This window comes from Ceratotherium simum, chromosome 18, assembly GCF_057802395.1.
Source record: "Ceratotherium simum simum isolate JZ-2026a chromosome 18, ASM5780239v1, whole genome shotgun sequence".
NCBI classification, from domain to species: domain Eukaryota; kingdom Metazoa; phylum Chordata; class Mammalia; order Perissodactyla; family Rhinocerotidae; genus Ceratotherium; species Ceratotherium simum.
In genome coordinates, this window is record NC_141917.1 from 31,520,121 (window position 1) to 31,547,818 (window position 27,698).

The 27,698-nt window shown below is 41.0% G+C and overlaps 1 protein-coding gene across 2 annotated transcripts in view; it reads left to right on the plus strand.

The window, feature by feature from the left end:
- Positions 1-27,698, plus strand: part of EGFLAM (EGF like, fibronectin type III and laminin G domains) — a 175,784-nt gene that overhangs the window by 74,565 nt on the left and 73,521 nt on the right. For both annotated transcript variants that reach the window (XM_087443212.1, XM_087443213.1), the window contains 2 exons: positions 115-250; positions 19,307-19,473. In XM_087443212.1, the coding sequence (XP_087299338.1) occupies positions 115-250; positions 19,307-19,473 (303 nt within the window). The remainder of the gene's footprint in view (positions 1-114; positions 251-19,306; positions 19,474-27,698) is intronic.

The window sequence follows — 27,698 nt, forward strand, 5'->3', positions numbered from 1 at the left end:
GTTTGGGTTTTGAGTCTGTTCTGAACAGAGAAGAAGCATATGTGTTTTTTATGTATGAAACTTCTCCAGCAGCAAAAACCACAGCCAACTCTAGTCGTTTGCTGTCCTGCCTAGATTCCTGTCTGCCTCCAACAGCACCTCAGCAGCCGCACGTCACTGTGGTTTCTGATTCTGAGGTGGCCCTGTCTTGGAAACCTGGAAAAAGTGAAGGAAGCTCCCCTATTCAGTACTATTCTGTGGAATTCATCAGGTAAGTTTGTGTGTCACATTCAAAAGCCAAAGGTATTGACCTTAGGTATTCCAAGCATGATGGAAGACTAGAGAGTTGTCTCCATTGCATGTATATGTAAGAGATGACAAAGGCTTGAAGGCCTATGTTTATGCTCTGTCCTTGGGCCACCACCTGTCCCTACTCCTCTTCTGTGATGGGTCATCTGGTAAACCTGCCCACACTCACCTTGCCTCTTCCTCATTTCCCCTCCACCGTCAGAGACAGTCCTAGGCTCTGTAAACCCCTGAGGTGCCATTGCCAACAAGCCAGGCTGCATTTCAAGGCTTGAAACTTGCCTCCCTGGCTTTGAAACATTATATTTGAAGTAAATATTTGATGGTGACTTTTCTTGAGAGAGGGGAAAAAAGACCTTTAAAAACAAGTACAATTCATTGTTTCCTTCGCATCCGTATTGCCCTGGGGCAAGTTTCTTGGTTTGGTTTCAGCTTTTTTCTCTCATCTACCTCTCCAGTTCTTATTATTCAACTTATCAGAGGGTAGAAGAGTGATTGGAAGTTCTTCTGTGAGCTTACAGATGTAAAAACATGGATTCTCAATGCTGCTGTGTAATTTTAAGCAAACACACACACACACACACATACCGACACACACACACATACAGACACACACACAATGAGCAAAAGGAATTCTCAATCTAAGATCCTTCTTCTGAACCCAAGTTGCAGTTAGATTTTGAACTGAAGCACCTCGCTGACGAAAGCAACGTTTGTGGGGTTGGTGTTCTCTGCATTAAAGATGATGGAGTTTGTCTGAGGCCTGCTGCTTCACGGATTCATAAAGAGACCTAGTACAGCACCTCATTCCTGAGGATCTCTGAAGCTGGAACAAAGGATTCTGCCAAGATTTGATTAGCTCTGCTTCTGTTCCTTCACTTCCCAGCCTATTCCTTGGTAGTGTAAAACAGACATTTGTTTTTTCGGAGAAGCACCGCACTGAGTCTCTTTAATGCTTGAGTACAGAGCTCGTTTCAGGCAGGATTTGTTGAACTCCAAGTGGCAGAAACTTGAAAGAAGATGAGGCAGTAATGTATTGGCTCCTGTGACTGTAGAGACCAGTGGCAAATCTAAATTCAGGGAAGAATAGATCCGTGTCACATCAACAGTCTGTCTCCATCCGTCTCTGTGCTGTGCTTTCCCTTCATTGACTTTTCAAGTAGGCTCTTCCTATATGATGGCAAGATGGCCACCAGACACTGAAGACTTGCAGTCTACTAGCTTAGCTCCCCAGTGGAAAAGAGTGGCTATTTCTTAGTGGACCCATTAAAATCTCAATATTCACTATAATTGGTCTGGCTTGGGTCCCTCTCCATTCTCCAAGTAATCACTTTGGTGAGGGAAGAGAGTACACTAATTGGTCAGACACTTGTCATAATCTGAGCTCTGGAACTAAGGACTGGTGGGTCATTCAGACCTGAAGTACGTGAATTGAGACTTCAAGAGGGTTGATTCCTCAAAGGAAAATTGTGGTGGAATTAACTGTGGTGGAGGAACAGATGCTGGGAAAATTGAAGAAAAAAAAAAAAGATGCCCACTGCAAAGCTTCAGACCAATGCTCTTCATTGAGCATAATCTACAATCCGGCTGTTGAATAGAGTTGCTAGGCAAAGCCCAGAGTGTTCCTGGAGTAGGAAAGATTCTAATCCCGGTTCCAATAGTAGTACAATGTGAAACACTGGAAAGTCTAAAACTTCAGGTTTCTCATCTGTAAAACTTGGAGTGAAACCTAGCATTTCTAATTTACTTATCTCACACCAGAAAACAAAAATGTAATATGTTAAAATTCTGAAAAGTGCTAAATTTTTCATGGTAGCCTAGCAGATCATCTCTGTAACCCCCAGCAAAGATGATGGTTATCATTTATTATTAATTTTGTGCTAAAAGATGAATTTTTTAAACTTGTTTTAAGTCTGGCCTATTGGTAAAAGGTAGAAACTGCAGTCTCTTAACCTGTGTGCACAACTGGAAGTAGACGATGAAAGAGATCCATTGGATTTAGAACCAGGAAGAGGGTTCTTCCTCTTCCACTGGCCAGCAGGAGGCAAGTCACTTCACCTCCTGAAGGCACAGTGCCTCTCATAGTTTGGGGTCCCCCAAAGGAGAGTCCGATACAAGGACTTGGGTGCAAGTAGTTTGTTTTATTTGGAAGCAAGAATGAGAAAGTGGGGAGAGTGAGACAGAGAAGGAGGACATGTAACTGTGTGCCACTGAAGTCACTTCTACAGCCAACACGGGTTTCTGTAGGAGCTTGATTCCGTTGAGATCTCTCTGAGGGGTCCAGAATTCCTCTCGAATTTGCCTATCAAAAAGACAGAAGCCATTTACCCACTGGCTTCTGTCCTCCCTTGTTGATTGAGGTTTCCCCAGGGGTATAACTTCCCACACTTCTAGGCTCTGCTGGCTTGTGGATTAAGGAGGTGGGTCCTGGGATAGAAGGAGGAATGAGATGAGCACAGCGTGTGCTTGGGGTTGGATGCTGGCCGTGTGGGGCAAGTCTGAGCTCACATGCAGCTGCTGAAATCAGAAGTGGAACAAGGGGAGGTGACATGGGCCCCAGAAGCATTGACTCCAATGTCCTCATCTGCAAAGCATAGCGATAACTCCTTCCAGCCTTATAGTGTGTGGTTGGGAGGATCAAGCAAAATCACATACGAGAATGAGCTTTGTAGACATTGAAAACCTACACAAATGGAAGGCACATATGGGTGTTATGTGCCTACATTTAATAATTATAATTTCTTTCCAACAAAAATGCAATGTAACATTCAGAACTGTCCCTAACATTTTAGGGTCTCAGGCCCCAAATTCTTATGTATACCTATTTTAAAATTATATACCATTGTAACACACTGTTAAATATTTTTTTTAATTTGTTTGTCTTGACAAATATACCTTCACAGTGTCCTGGAAAGCTAGCTTCCAATTTAGAATTCTTGGATGTCTTGGAGTTCCAAATGGAACATAATGGAATGGGCAAAGCCAGCCTCTGATTCCAGCTCTTGTACTAGGAATTCTGTCTGGATGATCTCTTCAGGAATATGTAACTTTGGTCAAGTTATTTTATTTCAGAACCTGGATTTCCTCATCTGTAACATCAAGTTGTTGGGACCCTCATTGCAGGGCCGTTGCTCGTGGTCTTCACAGAGTGTTTATGCAGAGTAGACATTCAATATGTTTCCTTTACCCCCATACCACCAATTCCCCAATTGAGACTCAGTTGCTTAAGTTGCTTTGCCAAGGTAAAATGACTGGATGGGGACAGAATTAAAATTAGAACTGGAGTCTCCTGACTTCCAGCTTGGTGCTCTTTTTATGAAACCCCACATCCCCTTCACGTCTGTGATCCATCTTCAGAGATGGCGGCGTGGACTCAGCTCCCCCAGATCCCTGCTGGCTGAGGACAGGGGAGCCTCATCTTAGACAGCTGGTTGCTGTTGTTCCAGAAGGATAGCTCTCACACAGCTTGTTGTGGCATTTAGTGTTTGGCTGCAAAATAAATCCCCACATTCACTTGTAAACATCTCAGATTCTATCCCATTACAGGTGGTACCTGAGGATGTGTGTTTAGAGAGAGCTGTCCTGGGCTCTAAATCAGAAACTGCAATTAGAGTGAAAAACTTTTGGGGGTCTTCAGTTATTCTATTTTCAGTTATTCTATTTTCCCTAGAGAGGTCTGTTTAATGTTTAATATTGAATTCCTTTTGCCCAGGTATGTCCTGTGTTCAGAAACACCTGTGACAGGTCTCTGTGAGCCACACGTTTCTTATTATATCCAAGAGGCAGGCCAAGGCTAGGAAACTGTAGAAATCAATTCATTGCCAGAGGTTATCCTCAGATTTCAACCATCATAACGTAAAGTTCTTGTCTGAGTTCTGTCACTGGATGATGAGGTTGTCGTCCCTCTCTCTGTCTTGGTAGGTACCTATACATCAGTTGCTCTTCTTATTAAATGAGGATAATGTTATCAAAAGCATTGTTAGGAAATAGTTGGAAAAAACTTTTAAAAAAAATATTTAATTGGCTAATAAAAGATTCAGCTAAGAAATTACACTTAGACCAGGGTATCGGGGTACTGACCGATTATTTGCTAGTTTCGGTGATATTTCAGGTGGACATTACATATTTATGATGCTCTCTTGAGTATCATAATATCTCTCTTGTGCTTAGGACCAAACAAATTTTTGTTCCCTGTCTGCTTCTCCCTCCCCCAAAATGGAGGGCACCCATGGAGTGAGCACCCTCTAGGGGTGCCCTCAGTGACTGGATCAGAGAGGCAGGCTCCTCTTTGGCTCAGCCAGGGTGAAGCTTTTAGATGGGTGTAATCTTCATAATCTCCCCCAAAACTGGCCTGTGGTTATTCATTAGCTTCTTTGCTAACTGATTATTTATTTATTTTAAGCTTCAGTGCATGGTTGTGTATCTCGGTTGTTAATTTAGTTCTCCACGTGAGCCGCCGCCGCGGTATGACGACTTACAGGTGGGTGGTGTGGCTCCACAACCGGGACACGAACCCAGGCGCAGCGGTGAGAGCACCAGATCTTAATCATTAGACTACCAGGGCTGGGTCTAGATTTTTGATTTTTAATCAGTGTAGAAAGGATTTGAAGAGGCAAATTCTAAGTAAGTCTACATGCTGTAACATATTTTGCAAGGTTTTTAGAACTTTTACCTGCTTTTTTAAAACAGAAGAGCCACACCTTTGAGGTGAAGGAGAATATTTCTTTTCTAAATTGATACTTTGTGGGCAGCAATGCTTAGTGTTTATTAAAATAAGAACCAAGCATAAATATAGCTACCTATGTTTTAAAATATTTGGGCTATAAATATCTGAGAAACCTTCCTCCTTCTGCCTAAGAATTTCCCCAGGGTAAGTGCCTTTCTCACAAGCAAAAAATATATATTATGGTGGCAATGAAAACCAAAGGCCTGGAAAAATAGTTTTCACCTCTGATGTTCCAACCGGGGTGCCATGCTCCACATACACTATCTATCAGGCTGGTTAAGGGTGAAAAAGAGTTTTCATTTAACTTAGCTATAGTTTTTCTTGTAGGTGTGATCTGATTAGTTAAAATTGCTTCAGAGATTTGTGTTGTCAGTTGCTGGAAAGAATAGATTAAAGCTTGTTTCAATGGCTGTTTTCATTATCAAGTCCTCCACTGGCTTATTTTGGGTGCATGTGCAAGTTCAAAATATTTCTGTGTATGTTTTAGGTCACAGGTCAAGAAATCTTGATCTCTAAATCTTCACCCAATTCAGGTATACTAATAAATGAGAAAGAATAATGCTTCCCCTCTTTTCCCTCTCACACCTTTCTGCCTAAATAACTCCCTGGTCCCTTGCAGATGCCTTCCATAATAAGTCTTGCAATATTCACCTTCACACAGGGCTGCTTCTAAGTTGATTACAATGCCTACATGTTGATTTCACTTGAGACTCTCAAGGTCATGCACACTTGGGTGGGTTTTAAAAATTATTTCACAAATTGATATTTTTGTCAAAAGTCACCTGTCTTTCTATTCCATCATAAAGTCTTCTCTACCCTACAAGTAACAAATGAACTTAATTAGTTTCCTCACAGAAAGTGACCCTGCAAAGGCTGTTACTGAAATGAAGATCAAGTCTGGGATTCAGAATGGAAGCTGAACGGATTATGGATTTTCCTCGAATAGTTTTAAGGGATGATGTGATTTGACTCATGGTCAAGGTCACAGGCTATGAAAGTTAAAGGAGTTTCTCATTCAGAATCAAGACTTACAGTCTGATTCTTCGTTTCGTCTCTCAGGTGTAAGTTTGTCCAAACGTGGAATCAGAACACAAGCTCTGAGCTGGCCTCTAATCCTGGGGACAAGTTGCTTGATTCCAATTCTCAGTTTCTTTATGTATAAAATATGGACTATTTGACCTCTAAATCTGGTGACTCTGATTCTCTCTTCTCATGGCAAAGGTGAGGCAGTATAGACCGGTGGTTTAGGCTCTGGAGCTAGCTCCCTGGTCCAACTCTTGCCTCCACCACTTTTAAATTGTGTCATTTGGAGTGGATTATTTAACTCCTCTGTGCCTCAGACAGAAAAACGGGGATTTACTTACCTCCTAGGGTTGTGAGATTAAATGAGTTTATGCACATGAAATGCACAAGATAGGGCCTGGCTCGCTGTAAGGGCTCAGTCAATGCGAACCGTTCCTGTTATGGCTTTTTGATAGGTCTTTTCTACTTGCCTATGTAGCCACGCTCTTTCCTGGCTAGAAGTTTTTACGCTTGGATAGTTCTCTGTCAGGACAGTTCTTCTACCTCTTTACCTAGCAACTCCTGTTCATCCTTCAGGACCCCTGCTTAAGTACCATTTCCTCCAGGAAGCCTTCCCTGAACATCTGCCCCCTCCCCAGACTCGGTTAGGTACCCCTGCAACATTTACTTGCAACACTCAGCACACTTGTAGTTAACAACTTGTTCAAGGTCTGTCCTTCTCGCCAGGACGTGAGGACAACGTCTTGACTTGCTCCCCTCTGTGGAATACAGCACCTAGCACGGAGCAAACATATCACGTGTCAAATAGGGGCTGCTGAACATTTGGGCATAGAAGTCATGGGATTGAATCTAGAAAATACCAACAACTAGCTGGAACCTTGCGCAAGCTCCTTAACCTCGCTGAGCCTTATTTCCCTCAGCTGTAAAGTAGGGACGATAATAGTGGCTACCTCAGAAGGGGTGGGAAGATGAAAAGATGTTGGCACAGTACTTAGAAGAGTGGCTTATGGAAGATTTTTCTTTTTTTTTTTTTTGTGAGGAGATCAGCCCTGTGCTAACATCTGCCAATCCTCCTCTTTTTTTGCCAAGGAAGACTGGCCCTGGGCTAACATCTGTGCCCATCTTCCTCCACTTTATATGGGAAGCCGCCACAGCATGGCTTGACAAGCAGTGCGTTGGTGCGTGCCTGGGATCCGAACCAGCGAACCCCGGGCCGCCGCAGCGGAGCGCGCGCACTTAACTGCTTGCGCCACCGGGCCGGCCCATGGAAGATTTTTTTTTATGTTGGTTCTTTTTCTTACCCTGAGCCACATGGGAATGGAAATGTATTGCTACTCGAGCTACAGGGGGTTCAGTGAATCCTTTACCACTATTCTCAGAGGCCACAACAGTAACCAACATCCTACATTACCAACTGCAGAAATAAAAGCCCAACAAAACCCAACGTGGATCTGCACACACATCTCCCTCCCCCACCCAAAGTTATTTATTGATTTCATTTTCTCATCATAAAAGGAATATTGGTATGTGGTAAAGCTTCATATAATACCTAACATATAAGACTAACTTGAGAGTTCCCATTGTGATTTTATTTCATATTGAATGATCACTTGTGTTTGGAAGCTCTTCACAATATGTAAGTGAATTGCCAACTGTTTTCATAGCATTTTACTATAATTTATAGCAATTGGGCAAATGGTTGCAATATTTAACAGTGTTATAGCCTTATGTTGGTTTTCCTGTTCCCAAAAGAATAGAGCTTAAAATATTTAAAGAATCATTCTTACACAATTAATTAGTTTTGGGGAGAATGGGAAAAAACAAAATATCTCCCTTCCTTTTCATGAAAGTGTTTGGGAAGTTGTGCCGTTTAAGGATAAGCCTTCCTTACCGCTAACAATAGAATTAGAGATAAGCAAGAGTGGGCTTACTTGGATGGCAGCTGAGATTTCATATTAACAAGCGGTGCTTCATGAAAAGTCCTTTTTCTGACCTTTAGTTTCCAAATTGAAAATCTCAGAACCACCTTCCAGATTGGTGCCTGGTCCCAGAAATTCTGGTAGCCGTCAAGTTCCTCCACTTAGGCTCCAATGGAAGGACGATTCTGAATGTTTTTGCAGAAGTCTGACCTACAGGTCTACAAATTGATCCCTTAAAGCTTCAATCCTCCCTACCGTGAGCTCTCCTGATGTAATCCCTGGCCAGACTGATGGGAGCTGACATAAATTGAATTCTTGTGTAGCAGCGTTGGGAGCCATTTGTAAACTGTAAATGAATGTGTGCTCCCCAGTTGCCTTGCCTGGAACAAATTGCCAGCTAAGTTTGTCATTACCCCATTCTAGCCACCTGTTTGTCACTTGGTTGGGTTGAACCAATTCATGAAGAAAGAAGACTGAAAGCTGAAGGTCAAATAATACGCCTTTTTTTTTTTAACTGTGACTATTTAGTGGTTTTGGACTTTCCTCTGAAATTCACTTTAGTGTAGACAAATCCTGTATATAAAACCAGTCCGTAAAATTGACAGAGAATTGGAGGTTTCTGTCACCCTTGTCATGTTCACCTGGATAATCTGGGATTATGTGTCTTCTCTTAGAGACGGTGCTTAACCTGCAGTCTGTAGATCCCCAAGGGGTCCAGGGATAGAATTCAAGGGGTCCCTGGACTTTGGTTGGACAAAAATTACATTCTTAGTTTTACCAACTGAAATTTAATGTTTTCTTCAAATATGAATGTAGTCAACAAACCACAGTGGTATGAGCAATTCCTGGGACTTTGTCACTGTTAGAGTCACAGATACATTCTTAGCCCATTACAATTTTTGCACGTATCTCAGAATACCTATGTTTATCACTACTTTGAAATTGTTATAGTTATTAAATTCATTGATAGTTATTATTTAATGTGTCAATAAAGAAGTACAGGGGCCAGTCCCATGGTGTAGTGGTTAAGTTTCGCATGCTCTGCTTCAGCGGCTCAGGTTCACAGGTTTGGATCCTTGCACTACTCATCAGCTGTGCTGTGGTGGTGACTCACATATAAAATAGAGGAAGATTGGCACAGATGTTAGCTCAGGACTAATCCTCCTGAAGCCAAAAAAAAAAAAGAGAGAGGAGGGCCAGCCTGGTGGCATAGTGGTTAAGTTCACATGCTCTGCTCTGGCAGCCTGGGATTCATGGGTTTGGATCCCCGGCGTGGACCTACACACCACTCATCAAGCCATGCTGTGGCAGCAACCCACATACAAAATAGAGGAAGATGGGCACAGACATTAACTCAGGGCGAATCTTCCTCAGCAAAAAAAAAAAGAAGTACATATATTACTATATCATAATTTTTTTACTGTCGTGATAATTGTTTTAAATATAACTGATTTCCTCTGTGCACCTGTGTATTTTATTTTATGCATTCAAAAATATTATTCTGAGAAGGATTCATAGGTTTCCTCAGACTGTCAAAGTGGCACAAACAAGGTTACAGAATGTTGTCTTAGACCAGGGGTTGGCAAACTTTTTCTCACAGGGTCAGAGAGTAAATATTTTGTACTTTGCCAGCTCTGCGGTCTCTGTATCAAGTATGCAAATCTGCCAGCGTAGCAGGAAAGCAGCAGTAGGTAATACCTAAACAAATGGATGTGGTTGTGTTCCAGTAAAACTTTTTTTATAAAACCTGGCAGCCGGCTGAAGATGGCACCTCCTGGTTTGGGGCATCATGTTATTCCTAATGTCAAATTCTGAAGATACTTCAATTCAGCTCAACCACCCTTTATCAAATACCTACTATGAGCATACATTCATCCAAAAATGTGGGTATTGAGTATCTTCTATATGCAAAGCATGTGCAAGACATTTAGAGGTGAATCAACTATTGTCCAATGAGGAAGGCAGATGAGCACAGTCCAGAGTGGTGAGTGTTGCAGGCGCAAGTGGGGACCGGGATCCAGAGGAACACAAGCTTGACATCTGACCCAGTTTTGAAGGAGTCTGGGAAAGCTTCTTATAGGAGCTAAGAAGGACACATCAGCGATAACCAGGCAAAGGGGAGGGAAGACACAGAATGAAAAGGCTCAGGCCAGAAGAAGCTACTTGAGCAATAGCTTGGAGGCAAGAAGAAAATGTTCCCGGAACTGCTTAGAAATCCTGGAGCTTTGTGTGGTGTGAGATGGGTAAGCAAGGGTCGGAACAAGAAAGGCATTATAACAGAGCTTGTATTTGTCCTGAAGGCAATAGGGACCTATGGAAAGTGTTAAGCAGGAAAGGAACCCATAGTAGTTGCATTTTTGAAAGATCATGCGGACATTCCAAGGAACACAGAGATGAATAAGACAGTTAGCATGCTTCATGAGCTCACAGCCTAGAAGAGAAGACAGAAATGTGAAATTACGTTAGAAGGTGGTATAATCAGTGTAGCAGTAGAATCAGATTCAAGGCATGGGAGAGTCTTATTAATTCTGTTTCTGAGATGATGCTTAAAAGGAATAACATGAAGGAAAATATTTAGGAAAGGAGCTTCCAGATAATCCAAGGTCCTGCAGAAAACATTAAATTATGGAATGACAGGTCCAATGTTGAGGGAAAGAGACCACACATATCTCTGTTTGTGCTATAATTAGGCTTTGGGTCCACTCCCTCTCGGGCCAGTAGAGTGGCCTCCTCTGTCAAGGCCATTCTGGATGTTCTGCTGTATCCCCTAGAGGACTATTTTCTGCTCCAACGAATTCCACTCTCAAAAGTATTTTCCTAGCAGGATTTAACCATTCTTAGCCCAGTTTCCTAGTTAATGTCTATAACACGCTTGAGCTCACTCCTCACCTCAGATCCAACTTTCTAGAGAAGAGGTTCTCCAATTGTGGGTGGTTACTCATTAGAAGGTAGTGAAATCAGTTGAGGGGGTCCTGAACAAGTTTTTCAAAAGTGAAAAAGAGTAGAACAGAAAAGGATATATCAGAGGGTATCACACACAGTAAAAGTAAGAATTATTTTGTGAAACTTATGTTTCAGTTGTGTGTGTGTGCATGTGTGTGTGTATGTGTGGTGTGTACTGGATCGCAATGTCCAAAGTATGTCTCACTGTGGATCATTCAAAAACAACTGAAAAACAGTGCTCTAGAATGTGATGTATCTAGAGCATATTTGGAGTTTAACAGGCTTCATTTGCCACTTTCTGGACATTTGATTAAGCTATAAGTCATAGATTCCTCTCCATGGCTGATGACATCTGCTTCCTTTACGCTTGGAATTTTAGAGTTGGAAGCGCCATCTATGGTATTCTAGAAGAAAAACTTCTATGTTTTTCAAATTATAGGTCACAATACTTCGGTGGGTAGTGAGATCAATTTAGTGTGTTCTTAACAGCATTTAAAAAGAAGAAGAAAAGAAAGAAAAAGAGAAAGAAAAGAAAATAGCAAAGTGGATAACATAGTAAGGATAAGCATTTTTTCTTGAAACTTTTCTTTCGGCTTCGTACTTGTATATAATTCATATATACAATATGTATAGATATATTGGGTTACTATGCAAAAGTGTATTTTTTACTGTGAGTCGAGGTCAGAGACTCTGAATGAAGCCCAACCTCCTACCCTGTTCGGGAAGTCACTTGTTACATCCTTGATTGATGGCCACCCAACCTCTGCTTTAATACAACCATTGATGCAGCCCTCATCCCTTCCAAAGCAGTTGGCTTCATTGTCAACTGTTCCTCATTGCCATCAAAGGGTTTTCCTTATAATGTGCTACCATTAGTTTCCCTCCAAGGAACCACTGGGTCTCTCAGTCCAACATGGAAACCATAGAAGGCGTTTTCACCATTTTCATTTGACACATAGTCTGTGTCTTATCTAAAAACACTGTCCTATGCTCACTCTGTGTTCTCCACCCCAAGCCAAGAACTCTGCCTCAAGTGGTGATGGGTCTAGAGCACCTCTTGCCCAGTGATTAACCTAGGAAACCACTTCTCCCCAGGATATGGGCACTGGGCCTTTTCAACAGCAGAGATGTTCAGGGAATTCATATGGAGTTTGTGAAAAGTCCAGTTTTATGCCCCCTGCTTTCCCCGTAGATTTTTGCCACACCAGGTTTTCTCTGTTATATCTGTGCCATTGGCTTCTTAAAACCTTAATATAAGATTTTACATTTATCATTTGAGTTGGCTTTGCCCTTGTGTTTCTGTATATGGAGATCATTTTGAATATTTATTCTGTTATGCATCTTGTCTTGTGAAGCCATGTCCTAGGCAACTATTTGCATTTCCTAAAATTCTTCTGGTTATTTCAGGTTTTTTCCCCCACATTTATTTAAGTATGACTGACAGATAAAAATTGTGTATGTTTAGGTTGTAAAACATGATTTTTAAAGGTGTACAATATGATGATTTAATATACGTATATGTTGTACAATGATTACCACAATCAAGTTAATTAACATATCTATCACTTCCCATAGTTACTGTTTTGTGTGTGTATGGTGAGAACACTTAAGATCTACCCTCTTAGCAAATTTTGAGTGGACAATACAGTATTATTAACTATAATCACCATGCTATACATTAGATCCCTAGAATTTATCTATCTTATAGCTGAAAGTTTATACTCTGACCAATATCTCCCCATTTCTTCACTCTCCCTCAGCCCCTGGCAACCAACATTTGACTCTCTAGTTCTTTAGTTCAGCTTTTTTAGATTTCACTTATAAAAGAGATCATACAGTCCTTGTCTTTCTCTATCTGCCTGATTTCACTTAGCATTTTGTCCTCCAGGTTCATCTGTGCTGTTACAAATGGCAGGATTTCCTTCTTTCTCATGGCCGAATACTATTCCATTATACGTATACATACCACATCATCTTTACCACTCATTCATCAACAGACACTTATGTTATTTCCATATCTTTGCTATTGTAACTAATGCTGCAATGAACATGGGAGTGCAGATATCTCTTTGAGATAGTGACTTCATTTCCTTCAGGTATATATCCAGAAGTGGGATTGCAGAATCATATAGTAGTTCTATTTTTAATTTTTGATGAACCTCCACATTGTTTTCCAAAATGGCTGTATCAATTTACTTTCCCATGAACTTTGTTTAAGGGCTCCCTTTTCTCCACATCCTTGCTAACACTTGTTATCTCTTATCTTTTTGATAAAAGCCTTCTTAACATGTGTGAGTTGATATCTCATTGAGGTTTTGATTTGCATTTCCCTGATGATTAGTGATGTTAAGCACCTTTTCATGTACCTGTTGGCCATCTGTATGTCTTTGGGAAAATGTATATTCAAGTCCTTTGCCCAATCTTAAATTGGACTATTTGTTGTTTGCTATTGAATTATATGTTTCTTATTTATTTTGGATATTAATTTCTTATTAGATAGATGGTTTACAGATATTTTCTCCCATTCTATAGATTGCATTTTCATTTCGTTGATGGTTTCCTTTGCTGTGCAGAAGATTTTTAGTTTGATGTAGTCCCATTTGTTTATATTTGCTTCTGTTGGCTGTGCTTTGGGTGTCAAATCTGAAAAATATTGCCAAGACCAATGTCAAGAAGCTTTTCCCCTATGTTTCTCCCAGATGTTTTACCATTTCAGGTCTTACATTTAAGTCTAATCTATTTCAAGTTAATTTTTGTGAGTAGTATAAGATAGGGGTCCAGTTTTATTCTTTTGCTAGTCAATATCCAGTTTTCTCAACACCATTTATTGAAGAGACTATCCTTTCCTCATTGTGTATTCTTGGTGCCCTTGTCAAAGATTAGTTGACTGTATATGTGTGGGTTTATTTCTGGGCTCTCTATTCTGTTCCATTGGTCTATGTGTCTGTTTTTATGCCCATGCCATACTTTTTTTGATTACTATAGGTTTATAATATAGCTTGAAATCAGGAAGTGTGAGACCGCTTGTTTTGTTCTTCTTTTTCAAGATTGCTTTGGCTGTTTGGGGTCTTTTTTGGTTCCATACACATTTTAGGATTGTTTTCTCTATTTCTGTGAAAAATGCCATTGGAATTTTGATAGGGATTGCACTGAATCTGTAGATTGCTTTGGGTAGTATGGACATTTTAACAGTATTGATTCTTTCAATCCATGAGCACAAAATATCTTTCCATTTGTTTGTGTCTTGGTCAATTTCTTTCATCAATGTCTTATAGTTTTCAGTGTACAGTTCTTTCACTTCCTTGGTTAAATTTATTCCTCAGTATTTTTTAATTTTGATGCTATTGTAAATGGGATTATTTCTTTAATTTCTTTTTCAAATAGTTTGTTGTTAGTGTATAGAAACACAACTTCTTTTTGTATATTTTTTTGTATCCTGCAACTTTACTGAATTTTTTTTATTAGTTCTAATTGTTTTGGGGTAAAGTCTTCACAGGTTTCTACTTATGATCTCATGTCATCTGCAAACAGAGACTATTTAACTTTCTCCTTTCTAATTAGATTGCCTTTTATTTCTTTTTCTTGTCTAATTGCTATGGCTAGGACTTCTAGTACTATGTTGCATAGAAGTGGCAAGAGTGGGCACCCTTGTTCACCCTTGTTTCTGACCTTAGAGGAAAAGCTTTTAGCTTTTCACCATTGAGTATGATGTTAGCCGTGTGCTTGAAATACATGGCCTTTCTTATGTCGAGGTAAATTCCTTCTTTACCTAATTTGTTGAGTGTTTTTATCATGAAAGTTTGTAGAATTTTGTCAAATGCTATTTATGCATCTATTGAGAGGATCATTCATTTTTTATCTTTTCTTCTTTTAATGTGATGTATCATATTTTTTGATTTGAATATGTTGAACCATCTTTGCATCCTAGGGATAAATCCTACTTGATCCTGGTATATGATCCTTTTAATGTGCTGTTGAATTCAGTTTGCTAGTATTTTTTTCTATTTCTGTGAAAATGTCATTGGAATTTTGATAGGGATAGCATTGAATATATAGATTGCTTTGGGCAGTATGGACATTTTAACCACATCTTTAAGTTATCACCTACAATTTCTACTTACAGTTTTTTCAAGGTAAAAACTTAAAGTCACTTGCAAAGTATCTGACTGCAGAATCCTTCCAGATTTTTATAATTTTCTTCTCAATATTTTATGGCTGTCTTGCTTTCACTTAGTTCAAAGGCAGTTATGTTTTAGTGATTCAGCTTTATCAAGTCTTTCAAAAACATTTAACATAGCTATCACTTTTTTTTACTCATATTTTACTAGTTTATATAATATTATAGTTTATTTTACTAAATGACATAATTGCAATAACAAAAAATCACAGATAGATTTGGGAATAAACATGACTGATAAGCCAGATGCTGAATGAGTGGGAACAAATGAGGATCATTGGTTAATTTGACAAGTTAGTTAAGTAGAGGTTGATAAGGAAAGCTTGATTGTGTGTGATATGCAGAGAGGTGCCATATATTCATTTACTTACTTAGGGCTATTATTATACACATCTTTTATATAGATTAATTGATTGGTCATATCAGGGACCCATAACATTAACTCTCTTTGGATATCCCACACTGTATTTTACATGTAGTTGGTGCTTAATACATTCAGATCATACACAAAGCTGATGTTTCTCTCCCTCCACTCAATCATGCTCTATTCCTTTTCAGTTATTGAAACAAAAATACATTAGAAATCTAACTTAAGTTCTTCCTGGTCCTCATAGACATTCCCCAGCATTCCAGTTCACACTGACCCATTCGAATATAGCTCTTGAAATATGCTGTTTTGCACTGGCTTCCTACTGATCCTTAGATGTGTTATCTCTTAATTAGATTACAAACTCTCCGAGAATGAAGCTGTGTTTATAGGTCCTTGGAGCTCCCAGAATATAGTTTCTGTGATGGATGCTCAGTTGATAATCATTAATCACTTGCCAATTGAATAGCCCAAGGCAACCACCTACTGGGTTTGATAATACCAAGAAAAATGATTATTCACTAAGGTTGAAATTGGCAATAGGTGAGGTGGTCAAAATCCCACAAGAAAGAGAATAAAGCAGAAAAATATACTACCCAGTGGTTCTAGGACTTTAAATAAATTATTTTCCTTCAGTGTCCAACTAGGTAGAATGAGAGACTGGACTAGATCAGTGACTCTTAAAGCTTTTGGGATCATGATTATCTTCGAGAATCTGATAAAAAGCTAAGGATAATTTACTTAGAAAAACAAAATGGTGTTCACACATAAAGTCTTGCAGGTAATATCTGAGGGCCCTCAGACACTTGGACCAAGTGATCTCTAAGATTCCTGATAACCAGGCTGGATTCTAACATTGCCAATGGTAATGCTTCTTCCCACCAAAACGAACCAGTGAGTGAGTCTTGACTACTTGAATCAGCTAATTGAGTTTTCTGTAGCCACTGCTGACTGCATCGTATCGGCCCCACTCGAACTCTCTTACCTAACCACTTTCCACAGGTGTTCAATTGATCTCCCGAGATGCAGGATGCCCAAGCCAACCCTATCCCAGGCTTAAAGTGCCTGCTGTGCTGGTGGCTGCCCATCTTTGCCTGGGATGGCGGCACATTCTTAGTTCACTCCGCCTAATGCCTTTTTGTTGTTGGGGAAATTGGCAGGCTAGTGTTGCCATGGTGATTTGACTGACAACTTTGTAGTTAGGATAAAATGATTTTCTTTAGTGGAAAAAGATAAAGCTATTGTTTGAGGATGATCTAAGACAATGCTTTTGCCTGGTTATCTCTCTCTCAACCTCACCTTTGCACTTTTGTACCGCAAGAGACTCTAAAGACATTTAAATACAAAACCAATGACAAAATCAGAGGCAAAATGTTAAAGGTTTTGAACTTGTTTTCCATCTGCCTGAGCTTTCCCCCTCTCACTCTATACAATGAAGTTAAATGTTAATGATTTCAATCTCTTATGTGCTGAAAATATAGCTTTCTTTCCTGCATTAAATGAACAAATACAAAATAATCTCCATTTTTGTGGGGGCAGGGAGGGAGCTATAATTTTTACGTGACGATTGTTGCCAATATTTGCAGGTAGCCCTGGGTAAACAATGGCAGGTTCCCAGAGCAGTTACCAGTCACTTCCTCTGTAAGTGCCACAAGGGAAGCTTAGCAAAGGATAACAGGAGGGTTTTATCTGAAGATCACATCTTCTCTGACTTTACTTTTAGGTATCCCCTGTGGCTTTCCTCTGTGGAGTGATTTTGTTCTAATTTGAGTTTGTAAATGTGTTTCCTTCCACTCACTGAGGTTTTTCTCTTTGATGACAAAGTTAGTTTACACAAGAAGTCCATCTTTAGGGAAAGGATATCGAAAAAGAGAAACGAGCCCTGCTTCCTCTCTGTGACCTCTGCTTCTCCAAACACGTGAATTCTTCTGAGATACGGGCCCCACTAACTACTTATCAGCCCACTGAGCCTGAGGAAGCATCTTTTACTGGGCTTAAGGACTCCATTTGGCTTTCAACAGTTCCTGCTCATGAAAAACAAGGCGAGCACATATTAAAGCAATCCATGTATCATTCACGCATCTGCTTTCAGCAAAATGAGTCTCTATTTCCTCGCCTGATAAGTTGTTCGTAAAGGAGAAACATCAATTTTTTTTGTTTCCTGCCTTCCTCTAGGTTTCTGTGAGCAGAGGTGTTTAACAATAGAACAACTGACAGGTGGTCCGGACGTAAGCTCAAAGATGGAGACTACCACCCCCTTCACTATAACCTCAATTTTTCATCCTGTATCAAAGATCTTCTTAATCCAACCTTAACCCATCCACCCAAGTTGGCCTCACCGTTTATCAGCTGTGTGACCTTGGGAAAGTTACTTACTCATTCTGTGTCTTAGTGTCCTCTGTGAGAAAAAAGGGGGAAAGGTTTTTAATAGTAGCATCTACTGCATAAGGTAGTTGTGAGAAGTAAATGAGTTGAGTATTAGAATAATGCTGGGTACTTCACAAGCACTTGATAAATGGTAGCTATTATTAGGTATTAATACAAAACCTCCACTCCAATTAGGCCATTCACACTGTTCCCCAGCCACACACAATCATTCCCAAGTTCATCATGCAGTTCTTATTACCTGGAACACTCTCCTTTCTCCCTCCAACTAGGAAGTCCATAGGGCTGTCCAGTAGAAACACAGAGCAAGCCTATACGAAATTTGAAGTTTTCTAATAGTGGCATGAAAAAGGTAATAAGAAACAAGTGAAATTAATTTTAATAATATATATTTTGACCCACTGAATCCAAAATACTGTCATTTCAACATGTAATCAATGAGATCTTTTTACATTCTTCTTTTTCCTTTAAAATCCAGCATATGTTTTATACTTCTGGCATATCTCAGTCCAGACTAGCCACTTCAAGTGCTGACTAGCCACCTGGGCTGGTGCTACTGCATTGGGGCCCATAGGTAGAGAGTAGGCAGGTGGCCCAGGGCTGCCTCCGGGCTCTGTAATGTGGTCAGTCCCTTAAATAATGGCTAGCCCATGCTGAGTATTTACAGCGAGATGCCAGGCACTATGCTGAGGAGATAGATCTCATTTAATCCTTATGACAGCCCTCTTAAATAGGTACTTTTATTACCCTCACTTTACAGATGAGAAAATAGAGACTCAAAGAGGTTCAATAGCGGCTGGGAAGTAGTAGAGGCAGGATTTGAGCGGCTCTGCCCCACTGCAGAGCTTGTGTTCTAACACCCTCAGCACATTGCTTCCCAGACGGGAGCTCGAAGTGAAGGGCTGCATCCTCTGCAGGGTTCTTAGAGGAACATGTGAAAATTTAGCAAGTTGGCCCAGTCGTACAATTTTGTTCAGAGTAAGAATGGCCATGAACAGAATCTTCTTGGGTTTTCCCATGGCAATGCATGCTATTAGTCACCCTATAAAACTTATATTTGTTTATTTTGTGAACAGATTATAAAGAGATGGAATCTGTGCTCTCCTGACCTCCGAGAATGGGGACTATCAGGGAAGGCTTGTTTACGAAACATCTGGAAGGCAGAATCCTTGAAAATAAACTCCTGTGTGGGGATCTTTTCGCTGTAGTTAAGTCCGTGCGAGGAAAAGCGGATGATCTTTAAACAATGCTTAAAAATGGCCCTAAAAGTAATCTCCTTGCTTTTATTGGCAGGGATGTAAAGATTATGACCTATGATTTAAAATCAAGATGACTTTTAGCTAGGAAATGTTAACTCATTTTTATAAGTATTGCCTCCAGACTTCAAATGTTGTTGGTTTACATAGCCAGCAAGTTTCCCTTCCCTCTGCTGTTCCTGAACTACTGCTTCTTGTTTTGTTTTGTTTTGTTAATCAATAAAGACCAGATTTCGACAAGAGTTGGACCTTATTCCAAGAGCAGATCCAGATGGACTCCATGGTCATCAAGGGCCTCGATCCAGATACCAACTACCAGTTTGCTGTGAGGGCCGTGAATCCCCATGGCTCCAGCCCCCGCAGCCGGCCCAGTGACACCATCCGAACCTTCCGTGAGTACCGCGGCCCTTCTGAAGGGCAGGCGTAGCTGCTTTGCTGGAGTTGCCTCGTTAGGACCCGGCTGACTGGAGTTTCTTAGCGCCCTGCAGAGGGACAGCCTGGAATGGGGCTATCCTCATCTTTTCCTGCTGCAGTTTTCCCAGCCTTTGGGAAGTTAGAAGCTCTCAACAGGGACACAGGCTGTTTCTATGTATAGGAAGTCAACAGAAGATTTATTTTTGCATCATCCTTAGGGAGTTTGAGGTCAGTTTTCCTTCACGATCACAGAACAGACCACGTACCAAGATGTTGTGCAGCCTTCCCCCTACCCCGCCCTACTTTTTCATCTTTTGAGAAAATGGGTTCATCTTAGAATCATAGGAGAAAAAATAAGGCTCCCAGACTCTTCGAAGTTAGTAACCACCTGCAAATCAAGGACACTCAAGTAAAATCAGTCCCCCTGAATGATGGTCAGGGGAATCAAAGAGGTGTGCTGACACATAGCTGGGGGGCTAGCTGACGGCATAAGTTCCTTTCTGTCATAGTGCCTCTCTGGGGGAGTTCAGGGGAGCTTGGGCCAGTGTCTATCAAATCACCTGGGGATTTTGAGAAAAGTCAGATTCAGATTATGATCTGGGGTTTAAGAAGCTCCCACATGATTTGAGAACCACACTTCAGTTACTTAGACCACCTTGTCAAGCCCAGCGTAGAAATGTTTGTCTTCTGGAAGTGGGGGGCACATTTACAGAAACCTAGAGCTCTGTGTAGTGGGGAGACCTCAGAACTGAAATGTTGACACTTTTTTCTTTGAAGTCTCTGTAATTGTCTAGGCAGAGAAGACTCTGTGTTGCCTATAAATTCCTCCAGATTCCTGTGCCACCCCTGGGTCCTCTTTACCCAGGAAAGAGGCTATCAGAAAAGAAGCCCACCTAACACTGTCAGTTGGCTTTCCATTGGTCCGCATAGAGCACTATTTTTGTTTGTTAGTTGATCTGAATAAACTCCTCTCCCCTCCTCACAAACCATCCACACGGTTGACTTCCAAGGCCGTGGCTGTTTCCAGGGCTGAAGAGTCACCAAGTTCCCCAAGTCCTAGAAATTTTGGCTCTTCTGAAAACAAACTTTACTCCAGCCTTGAATGTCAGGGCTCCTTCCTTCAAATTGAATTATTGGGGGATATGGGGATATGAGGGATATGGTGAGGTCACACCCCACATACACACCCCCACACTCACACACACTCCCTACATACACAATAACCACGATCACCCAGCAATTGTTTCACTTCTCTTCTTCTTTAGAATTTAGAAGCTAAAACTCCCCAGGCATATGGCAAGGGGTGAAGCTCCTTCTTTCTAGAAGAAATGGTAAGGATTCTAATGTATTTCGGATCAAAGGAGGGCCTCCTTCCACTCTTGCTGGATGGGATCCATGCTATAATCTTTGGCTAAACTTTGCAATGCGTGGCCCAAAGTTGGGGTGACAATAGCTGGGGCGGGATCTGACAGTATTTTGAAACTCTAGTTTGTCTTTTTGTGCTACAAACTAAGCCAGCCCTCTGTGTTGTGTGCCCGCCCCACACTTCCCCACACATCGACTCCTCTGCTCCCGTTTTGTGAGGTGCCCCATGCTCACCTCTCTCCTTCTATCCTTTCATATCTCCTTCTCCAGAGACAAGAACCGTAGAAGAAGGATGAGCTAGAACAACTCTTGCTGGCCCTGGACAGGGTGTGGAGACTGGAGTCAGGGGCGGGGCGTGGGTTGGGGCTTCTCTTGAACTTTTTCTTTTTAAACTGAAACACTGGTCTGGTCTTAGAGTTTCTAATCATTGTTTTCCCATTGGTGGATGCCAGCTTTGTGAATTAAGTGGGATAAGCTATGTGAAAGTCCTTCACAGATATGTAACATTTCATCACAATTGATCTCCTATGTGAAGCACAATTTTATCGTTTCAGAGTAATTGCGTGCAGGGGAGGTGGCCGATTTAGTGAAACCTCTCAATTATGAAATGTTATTAAATAAATATAATTTGACTGCTTTTACCTATATATGGTTACTCAAATCAGAATAACGGAAATAGAATTTATTAGATGGCCTATTTCATGAATACATGAGAATGTGCTGTAATTGGTATTTCAATTGTAGTTTTTTCTTGTGATCACCTCTAATGTTTTAGAAAACTCTGTATTCTGGCAGAGTATTCACACTTTTTATGTTGCTATTAGTTTAGATTATTATCTTGCTTCCAAAACCCATTTTTCCATATATAAAATTAGCTAATTACCAAATAGCACTTATCCTAATTGTAATAAATTCTAAATATCAGAACTACCATTGTGAAAGCCTCCTATGAGCCAGGCACCACGCCGAGCACTTAACCTAGGAAATCCCGTATTAATCCTCCCCAAAACCCTTGCTGGAGGAATAGGACCCCTTTTTATAGATTTTCAAAAATTGGGTCTTTGAAAGGTTATGCACTTTGCCAAGAATAATAATTGTAAAGGCAGGATTTGAACTCTGTTTGGGTGACTGCAAAGCCACTTCCCTGAGTGAGATTCAAATTTAAAAAGGTTCTTTATCTTCTAATGCGAAATAGCATGAGAATGGCAAAGTCAGCAATTAAATAAAGTACGGGGGACTGTTGATATAGAATCTATGGACCAAGGAAGTTCTGACAGTGCAGAACAAACTAGAAATTTTTTTTTCTTCTAAAACTTGTAAGGTCTACTGTACGTACAAAAATGTGAGTAAAACATGCACGCAGAACTGAACTTCAGTCAGTATGCATCTATATAGCCCTGGGAGTTTACAGCTGATTCTGATTGGTTAGACCCAAGCCAAGCCAGTTGGTAAATATTTTGAATGCCACTCCGAAGGAATTTGTGAGACCAGTGTTTCTACCTGTTGGGCTTCTCCATTCTCATGGCTGGATGTTTTCTTGGTGTGATGCCACTTTGCTCCCTGAACAGCGAACTTCAGAGCAGAATGTTCAAGTTGACTACTGAGGCGCAGAATGCCTGAGGGGAACCCTGAGATCCCATCCTGGACACTGCCTCTTGCTGGGCTCCTCTGTTGCCTATTTTAGGCCTACATCCACCTCCTTTCATAAGGAGGGATAACACTCCAGCTCTACTAACTAACAAAGCACTGACTTGCCCTGGACCGATTAATGCCAGATCCTATTAGCAGCTTAATTACTTAATAGGGCAATTGGTGATCCTAGTTGCTCTTACATCTGTAGTTACTGAAAGCCAGGCCCTAGTGTTTCCTAAATTGGTGCCCAGCCTGAGTGAGGAATGAGGACGATTTTGGTGGCTTCACTGGAGTGTCGTGAGGTGTGCTCAATGTCCACATCTAACCTCAGCTCCACAATGTCACAAGTACAATGGGAAGAAAATATCTAGATGTTTTAGTGTCCAGGTCCTCTAATGAGAAATAGGATCATTTCAGTGACCTTGGATAATAATGACCTTGTGTTTATTTCCATCCCCTCACCAGATACTCAGCGCTCATATCAGCGCGTATTCTGCTCCTGTAAGGAAATACAGAGACGACAAAGATTACCATCTCTCACTCCTTACCCCATCTCCTGCTGTATTTTTTTCTTCAAGAAAGAAATGCCAACAACATTATAATTTGCCTTATTATTCCATGGCATCCTTTTTTCCCTATGATTGATCTCATAAATTGGCCAATCAGAACAGGGGGCTCTGTAGAGCCTCACAGACACAGGTACACATTTGTGGCTTCATAGGACATGTATTGGCCCAGCTGGTGGTCACTTATTAGCTGAGATCCAGGCTTGGCTTGATCAAGAAGGATGGAACAAGTAATACAGGACATGAACTGGATGTAATAGAAATGGCAGAAGTCAAAAAATGTTTTCTTTCTTTTTGCCAAAGACAAATGAAATGAGGTTAAAAATAACTCGCATGGGTGACCAAATCTAGGATTATGTAACCTTCCCTGGGAGGGGAACTTGGGTCTACCACCCTAAATCATCTAATGTCTTGTGTTCCATCCTCATGATATAGACAGGTAAAGAACCAATCAGTTCTTCACTGAGGTGAAATTGACATCCTCAGGGCAGTCCCCAGCAGAAGGTGTTCTTTTGTTCCTAGCAAAAGTCATTCTGCTCTTTCCTGCCTCGGGGATTTTGCACTTGCTGTTTCCTCTGCCTGGAATTATCTCTCCCCAGGTCTTTCCATGACCACGCCCCACCCCATAGCTCAGAGGTCACTTCCTCAGACAGGCTCCATTGAACTTCACACTCACTCAGCCTATCCCCTGCTTTATTTTCTCCACAGCCCTTCACTGCCTGAAACTATTTCATTATCTGTATCCTCCCTCCAGGATTTGCTCCATACTGGAGTTGGAATGACTCTTTCAAGGTTGTATTCCCGACACCCTGTACAAAGTAGATGCTCAGTAAGATTTACTGAGTATGTGAATGACTGCATGTGACTTAACAAGACAAGAGCCTGTGACTACTTTGGAGGCTGGATAACTTTCTACTGCTGCTGTCAGGGAAACCCAAAGAGAAGATGGGAGGAGAAAGTTGGTCTAGAAACCCACCAGCCCAGAAGTGGGTTTCCCCAATTGGCAAGATTCATAGGCAAGTCAAACTCCCAGAATTGCGATGTGATGCAAATAAAAAAGAAGTTGAGTAAAAGAGGGAGAGAGGAAAGAAGGAAGGAAGGGAGAATGCAAACTCAGGGAGTTTAAGTCTAAGGCAATAAGGATGGAAAGGAGGCGTTTGAGAAAGATTCCAGTGAATCAACTTGCCAATTGAGTACAATTTGCTAATAAGGCAGTAAGAAAGGGAGAGACATTTTCTCTCTTTCAAACTGGGTCCTCATTTTACTCCTGTGTTCTTTGTTGATCATTAGAATAAGCTGTAACATTTCTGTACTAAATTAGAGTACATTATTCCCCTGGTCCTCATAAGTCTAGTTATGGTCTCGGATCCTCAGAGATTGCACGGGGAGGTGTGATGGATGTTTGGGATTTGACATACTCTTCTCTCCACAACCTATTTTCTTCAACAGTTTCAGAAACTTCTCTTCTACTGAGCTGAATCAACCCACCCTGACCCAAATCAATCAAATTTCTACAATAAACCTCATTCCATGATGTTTCCTGCCCCCGCACCCCACTTTTCTTGTCTCTCTCTTCCTGCTTTCTCACACATTGCTCTGTCCAGCTGTTGCTTGTTGTGTATCTGTTTACATCCTTGTCATGCAGATGTCCGTGTGTGAATCTGGCTTTTGCCCAGTTTTGCTCTGAGATTTGGGCCCTTGTTTTTAATTGCCTGACTGTGTCCCCAGAGGACAGCTCAGCACGCGAGGGCTCCTGGGCACATGTTTTCACATATGTAGCCACAAAATAGATTTCCTTTGTTCCCAGTCGCTAGGAAGGGCTCCTATTTGGTAGCACTACCCTGAATTGCCTGCCACAGTGAGCAGAGGGGAAGCAGGTGGGGACAGAGGTAGTGGCACATGCTAGGGATGGGTAGAAAGCAATCAGGAAGGGACTAGAAGCAGCTTCTTCCAAAATCCCTATGACTTATCATCACCCTCCTGCAGCTTCCATTCAGCCTGCTGGCTGTTTTGGTCTGTGCCTATGAAAAGTCCTCACCAACCCTGGAAGCTCCTCACTGCCCGCAAACACTGTGCCTTTACACAGAGCAGAATCTGACAGGCATGTGTGAGTCTGAGGGCCAGGAGAACAGCTCTCTTATTGCCTTGCTGTGAGACCTTCTTGGGAAAGTCACTTAATCTCTCTGGGCCTCAATGTTCTCATCTCTAAAATGGGTACAGTAATGTCCGAGGTAGGTAATATATTTTACTTCTCAAGATTATTTTGAGAAAATAGACGTGAAACAGAGATTATGACATCTGCTCACTTTTCAAGATGAAGGAGATGTTGAGACGTGTTTCCTCAATGCATAATTACTGAAGGATGGTGTAACTGACCTGGGTGATTACCAGCCCATCTGTCTCTCTTTCTTTATGCTTCTGTACCCTGAGCTCTGCTCTTGGAACTGGAAGGCATTAGAATGTCAGAATTCAGAAACAAAGGGCCAGGAGCAAAACTCTCCTGACAGAAGGGGAGGAATAGAAGCGGCCACATGGGCTAGGTCAAGTAGAATCATTAGGATGGGTTTTGGTTGGTTGGTTGGTTGATTAGTTTTAAAAGACTACAGATTTAAAAGACAACAGAGAATTAAAACTGCAAGGCCCAATGACCTTTTCTACCAATAACATCTCCTATCTCTTACCACTCAAGCACATCCTGGATTCAGGCAAAGAGAAAAAGAAAGAAAACCCCCCAGAGTTATCCTACTGTACCTCTAGCTTTGGTTTGTTTTTAACCTCCCAAAAGTTAACCATTTACTTAGACAGGGATCAACAAATTTTTCTGTAAAGGGCAAGATAGTAAATATTTTGGGATTTTCAAGTCATTTCTGCTGTTGCAGCTTGAAAGCAACCATAGACAGTAGAATACGTGTGTGACTGTGTTCCAGTGAAACTTTGTCAATGGACACGGAAATTTGAATTTCATATAATTTTCATGTGTCACCAAAGATTATTCTTTTTTTAACTTTTTGTCAGCCATTTAAGGATATAAAAGCCATTCTTAACTCATGTACTGTTAAGAATCATTAAAGAAGACAATTTAGGTGACACAAACAGACTTGAACATTTCGTGAAGTAGGCAGTCTCCGTTCTTAAGGGTCCAGAGAACTGCAGAATGGGGCAGGAGGCGTGAGGCTTTTAGAGGATAAAGAATGAAGAATGAGGAAGAGAAAAATAGAAAATGAATAAAGAAGAAGGAAATAAGCATAGTGCTCAGAGATGGCTTGGCATTCGGGGATTGATTGGCTGAATATTCTTCGTTTCTGGTCAAGCAGAGCATTTATGAGAGAGTTATCTAAGTTTCGGTTTGCTGATTTGACACCCCTGGCAGAATCGACTCCATCTTGGGCCTAGAAATTTGTTTCAACAGCACAAAAACAGGCAGCAGTCTAGATTTGGCCCAGGGGACGAAGTTTGCTGACTTCTGCAGTATAGTGCTGGGGTTTTCCTCCCCAAATTTTGAGAGATTCTCCAGGAAATTTGGGGAAATCTCTCATTGGTAGCAATTTTGTCAAACTTGGAAGGAATCAATCAGTGCATACTAATGATATTGTCCCCTTGATGGAAATCCCTGCGATTTAATTTTCACATGAGTGTTCTGAAATAAATATGAGACCTCTAGAGCTTGCTTGCAACCTAACTGCATTCGGACAAGTTTGTGCTGCTCTCAAAAGAGAAAGAGAATGAGAAAGCTGAGAGGCTGCTTTGCTTGGCATTCTTCCAGGAGCTTGGGATAGGCTGAAAATTGGTGAGCTTCACGGATTTGTAAATCTTTAGAATGTAAGACAAAAAGGGGACAGGAGGAAGAGCAAATCATTGATTTCACTCATAGCCTAGAACAATCTGCATTTTAAGTATGCAATCTCTGCATAAACATAACTTCAAATGCAATTGTACATTCAGCTGCCCTCCACGGTAATCGCTCTATTGATTTGCTAATGCCTTGATGCATGTAAATCTGAGTAACACTCATTTGCACAACTTTATTGGTTCTAAAAGGAATGATTCACTTTGCTGTTTAAATACCTGCTACCTATTAATTGCCCTTCTGAGGCCTTTGTACATCTTACCTTACCATACATTTACGTATAATCAGTACACCGATATCTTACCCCCTCTGGCTAGATAGGGAAGAAAGACTAAAACAAATGATAAGAAAATATAATTTTCCAAAGAAAAGGCACCCACGGTGCTCTAGTGTCAACTGTAGCATCTATTCAATCAGTCAGCTGGTATTTAGCGGCCACAAGTTGAGCAACCATATACTGTTTATTCCACTCCATCTCAAAGGATTTTTAAACATTAATATAGTGAAGTGAGTAATACACAAATGTTCTTTACTATTTTTCCTTTTGTTTCCTTCTATTTCCTTGTTATTCGTTTTGTTCTCTTTCCTTTATACTCATCATTTCATGGTTAATCTTTTCTGTTCTTCCCTTTGGATCACTTCTTGCTTTTACACAATTCTCCACTGAGATTGTTTCATAGCATCTAAATCCTTGAATCACTTAGGTTCTTTGATGAGAGAGCAGGGCCGCAATCGTGGGTTAGCACAGAGAGGAGGTGTATGAAATCAGCTTAACACAGTGACAGACATGTAG